The sequence below is a fragment of the Clupea harengus genome, chromosome 17 (genome assembly GCF_900700415.2).
Source record: "Clupea harengus chromosome 17, Ch_v2.0.2, whole genome shotgun sequence".
Classification (NCBI taxonomy): Eukaryota; Metazoa; Chordata; class Actinopteri; order Clupeiformes; family Clupeidae; genus Clupea; species Clupea harengus.
In genome coordinates, this window is record NC_045168.1 from 25,173,306 (window position 1) to 25,185,533 (window position 12,228).

General features: G+C 41.0%; 1 protein-coding gene across 2 annotated transcripts in view; it reads right to left on the bottom strand.

Annotated features, from left to right (window-relative positions):
• cul2 (cullin 2) overlaps nt 1-12,228 on the bottom strand; it is a 30,395-nt gene that overhangs the window by 7,495 nt on the left and 10,672 nt on the right. For both annotated transcript variants that reach the window (XM_031584486.2, XM_031584485.2), the window contains exons 5-15: nt 10,904-11,009; nt 10,545-10,627; nt 9,106-9,202; nt 7,472-7,582; nt 6,326-6,488; nt 6,040-6,164; nt 5,428-5,535; nt 3,632-3,691; nt 2,422-2,550; nt 2,194-2,280; nt 1,757-1,909 (exon numbers count right to left, since the gene is read on the bottom strand). In XM_031584486.2, the coding sequence (XP_031440346.1) occupies nt 1,757-1,909; nt 2,194-2,280; nt 2,422-2,550; nt 3,632-3,691; nt 5,428-5,535; nt 6,040-6,164; nt 6,326-6,488; nt 7,472-7,582; nt 9,106-9,202; nt 10,545-10,627; nt 10,904-11,009 (1,222 nt within the window). The remainder of the gene's footprint in view (nt 1-1,756; nt 1,910-2,193; nt 2,281-2,421; nt 2,551-3,631; nt 3,692-5,427; nt 5,536-6,039; nt 6,165-6,325; nt 6,489-7,471; nt 7,583-9,105; nt 9,203-10,544; nt 10,628-10,903; nt 11,010-12,228) is intronic.

Genomic DNA, 12,228 nt, shown 5'->3' on the forward strand with positions numbered 1-12,228 from the left:
TGTCATTCTCTCAATCAGATTCATAACAGGTGTGCCTTGTCAAGAGTTAATTTGTGAAATGTCTTGCCTTCTTAATATGTTTGGGATCAGTTGTGTTGTGCAGAGGTAGGGTTGGTATATAGTTAATAGCCCTATTACTACTACTACGACTACTGCACTAATCCATATTATTTATTATTATTCTTCCAGGAGTGGAAGACCAAGCCTATGCTGCAGCGGATAAAGTTCATTACAGTAACCGGCCTCAGAAACTGCCAATTAACAGCACCTCAGATTAGTGTCCACAAGGAGCAGACACATCTCAACATCAACTGTTCAAAGGAGACTGCGTGAATCAGGCCTTCGTGGTCGAATTGCTGCAAAGAAGCCACTACTGAGGAAGAACCACAACAAGAAGAGAACTGATTGGACATTTAGATCAGTGGAAATATGTTCTCTTGGTCTGATGAGTCCAAATTTGACAATTTACACACCTCCAACCTATGTAATGGAGAGTGATGGAGTGCTGCATCAGATGGCCTGGCCTCCACAAATCACTCGAACTAAACCCAACTGAACTGGTTTGGGACCAGTTGGACCCGCGGAGTGAAGGAGAAGAAGCAGTCAACTGAGCACCTCTGGGAACTCCTTCCAAGACTGTTTGGAAAACCATTCCAGGTGACTACCTCATGAAGCTGATTGAGAGAATGCCAAGAGTGTGTAAGCCGTCATCAAAGCAAAAAGGTGGCTACTTTGAAGAATCTCAAATCTAAAACATATTCTGGTTTGTTTGACACTTTTTTTGTGTTCTTTCATAGTTTTGATGTCTGCAATATTAATCTACAATATAGAAAAATAATAAAAATAACGAAAAAACCATTGACTGAGATGGCCATTGACTGAGTATACTATGCCAGTCTGCGTTGTAGTAGTATATTATATACTAACTACAACGCAGACTGGCCACTATATCCAACCAAAATGGCTGCCGCTAAGCAGTGCAGCTACATATGGGGTCAAGGGGCATCATAGCGTGCGATGAATCTGCGTTATATAACAGCTCCATTTAAATGTATCCTCCGCTGTGAGAAGCACAGGCCTGCAGTGTGTTGGAGATGCTAACAAGGAGACTAAATGAGACAATGGGTGCTTTTCTCCGGGGGATGTTTCAGTGGGCTCATCCTCCTAACAGTGCCTGTGTTCTTCCGCCCATCTAACTGAACCCTTTTAAGGGCCTCAAGATATGGCTTTGTCTCTGAAACTCTTCCTGGAAGTCCAGCATTACGGGATCACCTCTTTCTTACAGTTTCTTGCAGGTACAATTTAATATCAAAGCTTACGACCTTTGAGGCATTTTTGTGTCTTAAACTAGGGACTCTGATGTTTTTAATCCTCCTGCACTGTTGTACACCTCATGCTTCTCTTTCTATCCTGGTTGAACCCAGTTTGTACTGTTCTGTGAAAGAGTTATGCACAACTGTATAAGATATCTTCAGTTTCTTGGCAATTTCTTGCCTATATTTATACATATTTGTTTTGCCTTTTCTCTGAAGGGGTACAAGAGCTTCACGTATATCTCTGATGCAGTCACTGACAACACACTAGGAGAAACCCCTTCAGCAGACATCTCTACTAATAGACTACTAATAGATTCATGATATTAAGGTATAGGGCAAAACAATATATATAGAACATATCAGGTCACCAGGTCATTATTCTGATTATTGTATGTATACTATAATGGTGTTCAAGCTACACACGAGGGGGACTGTTTTACCTGTAATACGTAGATCTGAAAACCAATGCCCAAATCAACCACGGTCTCCTGGGTTTTGATGAAATTGTTGAATTTGTTGTTGAGGTCGGCGCTCACACTCATGTCTGTGTACATTCTGTGCAGTTTGCTTGTGAATTCATAGCCACACGCTTGCTACAGAGGGGGAGAGAGAGAGAGAATAAGGAAGTGAGCACGAGGGGGAAATTTGAGTATTTCATGAGAAATGTCCATACTCCTCATTGCTGTCACTTATACATGATGGCATAGTCACATTTCCAAACATGTCATGCTAAATGAGTTATTATCAGAGTAAAAGTTCAGAGGCAGACCACCATACGCTTGTAGATTCTTGTCAGCACTGAATGAAATCATACGCTTTCCTAAACTACCGTTTCAAAATGGTGCTGTGAAGATTTAAACAACCAGCATAGTGGTACCTTCAGCTTGTTGATCATGGCCTCTTCTGAATCCATGGATAAAGACAGCCCGTGTATTAACCTCTTAGCCAGCATTCTTGCATAAAACTATAGGGTAAAAAAAAGAGGGAGGGAGTTAAATGGAAAGCAGAAATAAAAGGAATTTAGCAGAATGACGACACACAGCATTTTGTCTTTGTGTTCAGCAAATAAACACGGCGCAAAGTCAGTGAGACTAGAATCCCACACCTTCTGAAAGACGTCCTTGTCATCGATGTACTTGAACACTGTGATGAAGCTGGTCAGCTTGTCCTCCACCTCATTCTCAGTCATTCCCTTTGCAGACTTCTTCAGCAGGTTGTCGCAGTACTTGGCCAGCTTAAATTTTTTTTTTTTTTTAAACACACAACAAAAAAAAGAATGAGAACAATGTAATCAGTGTAAGCTAGGGCAATGCAAAAATTAAAAGCTCAACATATCAAACCGTCTGAGGTTGCATTTTGTTCGGACACACATAAAAATGACTTTTGCAAAGTTTGGGGAAAATTCATTGAGATTTAGAGGTGGAACACAGCATGTAAAAAATAAGAAAATGGGCCTTTTTTATTTTTTTTAACTGGTATTTCCTTCAGGACATGCATATTCTAGTTCTTCTTGAAAACAAACATTGAAACCAAAGCCCAAAGTGGCACCAGAGAACGATATAAAAAAATTGTCTGCTTTATCATGGCTCCCCCAATGGGTAAAAGCTGATGTGCCGTTCCACCTCTAGAACACCACGTATCGCAAAAATATTTTGCATTTATTGTTTCTGCATGGATGGTAACACTTTGAGCACCCAGACAGATCAATATGCTGGAACTGTGTATTTTGATGCACCCTAGTGTAAGCTGTATGTCCACAGACCCATGGCAGCTATAGATATGCAGCAATGCTAATTAACCATGACCAGAACTGTAATATAGACAGGGCTGCTGATGCCCAGACACCTGAGAGCTACATACAAGTGGGATCAAAAATAGGATCAGATTATTATGTTTCAGTTGTGACCCCTGATAATAGAGCTTTATTATTCTTTACTTGGACTTCCACGTGTCCCGTCGTACAATAGCATTACTTCTATACAGGTGCACGTCATTATGGCACATGAGTATACAGAAACAAACAACCAAAACAAGTAAAAAAGAGGAAATTAGTCTTCTCAAGTATTTTGTCATTTAAGTAGATTACCTAAATCTAATTATGTGTTTATAATGATCACCAACTTGGAGTTTCCTACCTTGTCCTGGCAAAATCTGGCCAAAGGGACATTTGCCTATTTTACAGTTGACTACTGAATTCCTTTTTTACAACCTTGTATTCGTGAATATAACTCTGATGGACAGAGGTACCGATTGTCTTCATCAGAAAACCAAATGTACTATAGGCCCTACATACATAAAAGCACAGATATTCTCACCAGTTCAGGGGCTTTGCAGATGGATTTTGGTTCCCTGTTGTTCACTACAGAGGTCAAAGCCTAGGGGAACATTTTAAAATAAAAATGATTACTACATCCTTACAATATAAAATCAATAAGCAGGCAAAAAAGACAATGTTTCATCATAGAGTAAATCAACCCATTGACCCCCCCTACTGGACTGACAGAGACACAGGCGGTGTGTATGAATCCCCATGCAACGCAAACAAAAGGAGCATGACCTTTGGAGGGTTTGAAAGAATGAAACTAAAGTATGCCAAGATGGTCACTGACGTTTGGGAACTTATTAAGGAGATCATATAGAAGACTGGTAGAGATAAAAAGGATTTGTAGCCAAATCCACAAAATCTGTGAACCTCTGAAAAAGACTTAATTTCCATTCTGTAGCGTTCAACAAGTAGTTCTCAAAGGCTACTGCAGGGCCAGTCAGTGGGTGTGGGTGTGGTGATTAACTAGTAGGGCATATGCAATATGCACTCTAAATGATTGTGGGTATGTAGAAGAGTTGGTGTAAAAGCCAGACAACCCTGCTGAGCCTTCTGGAAGTCTAATGGGGCGTAAATAAATCAATGCAATAAGATAAATGGTTACAGCAGCAGTTCATGGAAGCTTGCAAGACACAGCATATTGTCTTAGTATTAGTCTTAGTAGTGCTGCATCACACCAGGATTTATAGCACACACTAGACCTAGTCCATATTCCCATGGAGATCATCCCAACCGCAACCCCTTCCCTTACTCTGAACTGTGTTCATTTCAAACTCCAACCCTTCCCCTTACTCTGAACTGTGTTCATTTCAAACTCCAATTATTTATTGTAACTCCAACCCCTTCCTTTACTCTGAACTGTGTTCATTTCAAACTCCAATTATTTATTGTAACTCCAACCCCTTCCCAAATCTAGCTTGGGAGATTCAAAGACTGGTGCATAAACAAGCTAGCTCAAATTAGACAGATAAATTAAATTCATACATACAACCATATCCTATAGTCTACCCAATCAAAAAAGGCTACCTGCTTCTGCTAACTCCAATATATGCACTGAGTAAACTGACACTGGGATTATGAGCTGGGACACTCCTCCTTTGTGATAGTATTCATTTGAGCTATTATAAAACACCATTCATGGAGGTGTAGTGGTATTTAAAACTGTTGGTGAAATAAATGTTTTTTTTTACAAAAAGTAGCGGTGCTGATTAAAAGAGTAAAGAGCAGAGGCAAGTTGTGGTCAGGTTTGGTGGGGAAAGGTTATTGGTTTTTGGTTGTTGTTTGAGCACAAAAGCCAATCAAATTACACCCCTCCTTTCTGCAATCTTAAAGCAACGTGTTGATGCGTGTTTGTTTGTTCATGTTTGTATGTATGTTTGTTTGTTTGTTTGTTTGTTTGTTTTCCATCTACAGTCAGGACTTTGTCCGAACACCAGAGGATTTTTGCAGCAGACGCAGAGAATGAGCCACAAGTGGACAGTGGCTACAACTAGCTGAATTTGACCAATAATGCATAGGATGAGAATCGCAGCCCACACTTTGAAGGAATCGAGCCATCCTAGTTTACGTTAGTTTGTGTTGCGCTTCAGGACTAACATGTTGAGAAGCTATGAACTGTACAAAGTTAGCTCAACATCGTGATGACCGTCAGCGAAGGATGATGGCACCATCTATCGGCCCAACACTAATTGGTCCTGATTATTAGTCCATGTTTGGTATACGTCCGGCCCAACCCTAATTGGTCCTGATTATTAGTCCATGTGTGGTTGAATGTCGTGCGGTTGTTACCTTATCTAATGCACTCATGAAGTGCTGGTCTCCATTCAGCACCGTGTTAATCAGCTGGACAAATTTACTGTGGACCTCCAGCACAGACTCCACAAACTGAGTTGGCATCTGGAGGGAAATCAGAGGTTACAATCAAAAACATCAAGATCATCACATATACACACAGACATGTACACACACAAACAAGTACACACAGACATGTACACACACAAACATGTACACACACATACACACAAACATGTACACACAGACATGTACACACAGACATGTACACACACAATCACACAGACAAGTACACACAGACACATACACACACAAACACACAGACATGCACACACACAAACACACAGACATGTACACACACAAACACACAGACACAGACACACACACAGACATGTACACACACAAACACACAGACACGTACACACACACACACAGACACGTACACACACACACACAAAGACACGTACACACACAAACACACAGATATGTACACACAGACATGTGCACACAGACATGTACACACACAAACATGTACACACACAAACATGTACACACACATACACACAAACATGTGCACACACATGTACACACACACAAACACACACTCACGTTTTCCTGAGAGGGGTTACTGGTAGCTCGGAGCCCCTCATCATGGATGTGAACTTGGAGCTCCTGGATCATGTGAGGTAATCCATTTGCGACCGCCCTCAACAAGGTATACATGTTCGCCATGTCTGTAATTTAACACGTACCACAATATACACACTGAACAACAGAGGCAAGCATTCCGACCCAAATAAAACTACACTTTTGGCCAATCATTATCTTTTCATGTGAAAATATGCTAAGCAAACATGGCATGACATGACCGCATAGTATGAACGGTTTGCCTGACCCTCTCTCTTCTCCTGTCGGATGATGCTCTGGCACTCTCCATGGAGGAACTGCAGGTGGTCGGCCACCATCCTCTGTTGACATTCATGGATGACTTTGCCATAGGAGCTGGGGTGAAGGTACTTCCGACATCGCACTTCTTCATCTTTCAACCGCCCTAGGACCTGGGGGAGTGTCAGACAAGTAGACCAGTGTCAGCCATGTGTTCCGATCCGTTTGAGTTTGCTTGATTAACATGTATGGTCATGCCTGATGGCCACGCCCCGCTCCCGCCCACAAAAGCCCACAGGTGGATGTTCAGTTCACATGGGATGGCTCTTTCAGTCCCGCTTCCGTGAAAATGTGCCGTGCGTTAAAAACCACTTGCGCCTGTTTATGTAAAACATGAGTTACGTCTTGCTGATCTGGTGCCAACACGAATATCATTCTGCACTGTACTTATTTAATACATATATTTATATTTTGTGGGAGTTCCGCGAGTCATTTCTTTCATCCGCTCCCGCACACACATCAGTTTCTTCGCCCCACACCCTCAATCCAATCAAAATGACTCCCACACCGCTCTCTTTTGTGTTGGGTCCCATCGGCCCCGTGGTACTCCCGTGGGAGTGCAGACATCTAATTCAGAGTTAACTATAACCACAATTTATGGGCTGTTGTTGTTGTTCCTGGTACATTTGATATTTAACTGTGGGCTTACTTTAATGGTATGACAGTTCTAATACAAACAGAGGTGACTGTATAGCCTACTTGTTCGCTTTCTAGTTCAGTCCGTTTTCACATGCCCACACAAAGCAAAGAGAGCGATTAGCGTCCCTTTCCGTGTGAATCCAGCATAACCATCTGCCAACACCATCTCTATGTGGTGATGGCAGAGCTCACAGAAGAGCTCACCAGAGGAACATGTGCACTTCTGGATGCAAGTGGTCAGTCAAAGAACATATTTGGAAGAACCTAAAGACCACCCTTATTGGTGGGTCACTTCTGCTTTCTAGGAGATGAAAACCCCCTCATCTGTCCACCACGTCACACACTCTAAATCAAGCATTCCGATGGCCAATCACCACAATGCTACGTGACACTACATAAGAGAGGAAGACTGTTTACTCAAGAGATTAAGGATATAAAAGGGCCTGCTTCTACTCACCTTCTCCATGTACAGTGAGCAGGTGGACTCTTGCAGGAGATTGGAGGCTTCCTGTTTGTAATACTCGCCCGTCTTTGTCAAGAAGGGCCCTTCAAAGATCTCCTGGTAAAACTGCACCAAAAGAAAAAAAAAGGTGTAAAAATCTATTTCATGAATTCAGATTATGCAACAGTTAGATCTGGTCGAACAATTTATTCATTTCTGATTATATCAAAAATGGCTCATGCCACTTGTCCACTTTCACAATTGAATTGAATTACAACGTCAACAATCCATTCATTCAAAGCGAGAGAGCAGAATGGCAGGCAGGGTTTTTTTAATGTTGCATTTGACCGCTTTGGAGTGGGGAAAGGGATCAGATGGAGTAGGAGGAGAGGAACATGCCAATGTAAGTGGCCAGGGCACAAGCAGGCTCTCTGACTCAACTTGGCTGCAGAGCAACAACACTCATCGCTTGGCAACACTTCATGCTGAACACACCGCAACTATTTGGAACTGGTTTTTTGGAACAATCAAAATCAAATTTTAAACTACCGCCTATTCTTCCCTGTGTTTCCCCTCAGCCTATTCTTCCCCGGGTTGTCCCTGTGCACTGGGCGTTTAAACTGCTTATTTTACAGCCTATTCTTCCCTGGGTTTTTACTGTGCACTGGGCGTTTAAACTGCTTATTTTACAGCCTATTCTTCCCCGGGTTTTCCCCATGCATTTCTCCTTTATGCTGTACTGTAGCCATCTACACATGTCTGCACTCCATGCCAATGAAATCAAATGGTAGAGTTCCCCATCTAAACTGGTAAATAATGTGCAACTGTGTGGCATTTTGTAATCCCATGAAATAGAAAGGAGACTGCCAAAAGAGAGTGTCCACTAGGGGGCAGCCTAAAAGAAATATGCCAGGTGACTGCGAATAACAATGAGAGAAGCAGCAGTACTTGGAGCAGAGAAATATTAGCTTTGAGAACAGGCTGAGGGTGTGTGTTAAGCTGTGGCTTTTGACTGTAACCGCTCTATAAATGCTTAAAGATATACCGTCCTGAATTTAATATATCTGAGCTCTGATGGTGTTTCCGATTTTATCGTCAGTTTCACTAGCCTAAAGTTAATTATGTTATTTCTTGTCTGTCACAAATTGTCAGTAGCATAGCTAACATCAATACGTTGTTTGGGTGATTTAGGCCAGAGATTCTAGCCAAGAAGAACGCAAACCCGCTCAAGTTAAAAAGGGAAATCTTGCAGCAAAACCTAATCTAAATAGTAATATTAGAGTGATTAGAATTAGCATCAGAAATGGTGAGGCAAGGGATATGTTGACAGATATTTACTGCAACAATATCTTCCAAATTCATGTCTATTTTTGGATTTAGCAGGCCAAGCACTGCTTGCCCAGATGGCACGCCACTGAACTGCAGGAATATCTTTTGTTTTAACAACCCCACTCTCACTCATGTCATATTGCTTCAACACCAACCAACATAAAGACATTCATTGAAACAATAAAACAAATATCCAACAAGAAACTGGATGGGACTGAGAAATAATACCTGGTCATTCATTCATTCATCAATCCAGCCACCCATCCATCCATCTGTGTCATATTGACATGTCATGAAGGACTCCACATAGTGTAGCTTACCTTGAGAGGAAACTTCTTCTTGTACTGTTCAACATGAACAAAGGAGTTGATAACCCCATGGATTACTTTCTGATTGGGATCCTCACCACACCGATCACTTTGGGAGAAAAGAAGAAGAGTTAAGGATGGATGGATGGATGGATGGATACTTTATTAATCCCGAAGGAAATAAGCATGCAGACTAGGACACTAGTGTTATTCAGAATGCTGCAAAGTCTTCCATTGATTTGAATGAGCCACCCCAATATTTGGAAGTCTGATATGTCTAAATATAACAGTTATTCAACTATACCATTTATTGGATATTTTATTTAACAAAAATATTGCATTTGACCGTGGCGAAGCAAAGTTTAAGGCGCAGGTGTGTTTTGGCGACATAAGTTCGCAAGCTAGCTAAATCTGGTCAATGCTTTAGTTGTTGGTGTATTCTTTGTTACTAAAGTTAGTTAGCTGGCTAGTTCTAGACAAACTATGAGATGGGTTAATCAGGAATAAGGAAAATGTGTTCTTCATGAAATGTGTTCCTCATTCAATAAAGTTTGATGAGAGTCCTACGAGGTCCTGATTCAAAACACGCCTTTTGTTTCCCATTTACAGAGCCCGGGCTGTGTACGAACACTGGAGTTATTTTGAGCGAGCACACTTTATGGACAGCTAGAGGACCGTGACAAAAAGTGTATGGAATTAGAAACATGGACCTCACGTTTACTGTTAATATTGCATTGGATATTTGGGGATGAAGGAGAGTAGACAATGGATCTCTGATCTTTATCATGACATTATTGAGTTAAAAGAACAGCTAATATGGATAACAATTATTTCCATTTCTTTAAAATAATACATGAAAACCACCAACCAACTTCACTCATCCCGAGCACATCTAACGTCCGAACACATCTAACATCTGAACACATCTAACGTCTGCTCAACCACTGCTCGCCTTGGTGGCACAGGTCAGAATGTTGTTTTTTAGTTCTGGCTTAGCGACACGATTTCTTCAACATACCTTCTACCTGATGTTCTGCTTAATGTAGCCCGTATGAAGTTAGCACCACTAAAGCATCTTAATGTAGCCCGTATGAAGTTAGCACCACTGAAGCATCTTAATGTAGCCCGTTTGAAGTTAGCACCACTGAAGCATCTTGTATTTCAATGAATGAAAATAGCAATTATATTGTGGGGCCATGGTAGAAGTCAGAAATCCTAAATAGAACAAACACATACAAGGATGTACGCAAACAAAGAGGTTCAATGTTTGATCATTCTGGGGACGAGGTATCACCTATTGCCATCAGCTGTATTCATGGACTGTTCATTCATCGACTACTAGCCCATTAAAATAAGCATAACCAGTGGAGTAAAACGCTTTAAACAGGCCAGAGATACAGTAGCAGTAGACACAGTACATCTTTTGTCCAGACAAACAAGAGGAGACCTACTTTTTGATCTCATTCAGTAGCATCCTGATGAGAACCGCTTGCAGAGGCTCAATCATTAGTTTCCTCCACATGTCAAGAGCGAGCTGGAAAAGTGGGAGTGTTTTTTAAACTGCAAAACATGGACATTCAAGCCTAACTTCAGGATACTACAGATTATCTCTGCTATATAATACTTCATTGACAAACAGTAGGGGTGCATGACTTGAACACACCCCTGCTAGATTCCACTGTATAGTACATACTATGCAACTGGATATTTTTGTTATTTCTTCATCAACTCGTATTTCAACAAAACATGCATTTTTTTAAAATTCGACATACTCTAAGCAAATGTAAATGTAGCAGATTGATTGACTAACCTCTCCAATCTCCATCAGTGGTTCATTCATGTCCACACCTCCGTATCCATACTGCAGGTCAGCTTCGGTCAGCTTGTTTTTCTTGATAAACTGAGTGTTGAGATACCTGGAACAGAAATATGTCAGTGGGCAGTCCGCAAAGGAATACTTTCACAACAAACAAAAACGGACTCTTAGTCTGGTCTCCAAATGGACAGCAGCCTGATAACACCTCTCCGCCAGTTTTGATCCCACTCTCGCCGCGATTCTGGCAGGGACAGCTGAATGACTCCCACCGTGCCTGAGACTGACAGCTGCCATAGGCCTGTCTCAGGCCTCAACAGGCTCTGTGTCAATGTCCACTTTGTTTTCCCAGCTGTGTTCTCCCTGCTAGATCTGCATGAACAGTGACACTCAGCTCAGCTCCATTAGCCTGGTTTTCCCAGTGACATACAAAAGAGTCGAATATTCACCTCGACCACGTTAAAACAGTATACTCCAAAAGATATTAAAAAAAAACATTAAAATCTCATGTCCCTGAATATGACTGTACATATACTTAGTTTCAACTCTGGAGGGCTCATGTTAATGACATGACTGCCATTTCAAAAGCCTACCTACCCTACTCCAATGACCCTTCATAAAACACTAAATAGCAATGACAGCATGGAAAGAGCACGTGTTCTGTAGAGAGAATATATGGCAGCAGCTTCACTACATATGTATGAGTTGACTGTACATTACAGTGCAAACAAGGAAAAGAAAGAAGGAAATTGTGTCTGAATCAGGAAAGGAAAGTGAATGAAAAGTTTGTTTGTTGTTTGTTATGTCTATACAATTTTTTTTTATAAACTGTATAATTTTCCTGCTTTAAAAGTATCCTGTAATATGTTTATCAATCATGGACCAACAGATCAACCTTGAAACCTCAAAAATGTATTTAGACATCTATGAACTTGGAGCTGTAAGCAAAGCAGCATTTGTGCAATGTCCACACAAGGGACTTGTTCATGCAGTAATACATTAACCTATATGATAAAATATATATATTTTAGAAAGTAATCAGAACTATTGAAGTAAAGCCATGAGATTGAAATGATGTGTTATTCTTCATTTATCGGACCTATTTTTGATCCTATATCCTTTATGTCGTCATTGGCAGGGTATGATAATTAACACAATACCTAATCATTGTGTAAGTTTAATACATTTGCACTGCATTGCCATAGGCCCACGTTCACATAGAATTTTTGTTAATGACATAAAAACTATCGAAGTGACTATTGGTACGGAATTCTGTGGTGCTAACAGTAGTGCTATTGCTACAGATCTGTGTCACTAGTTAA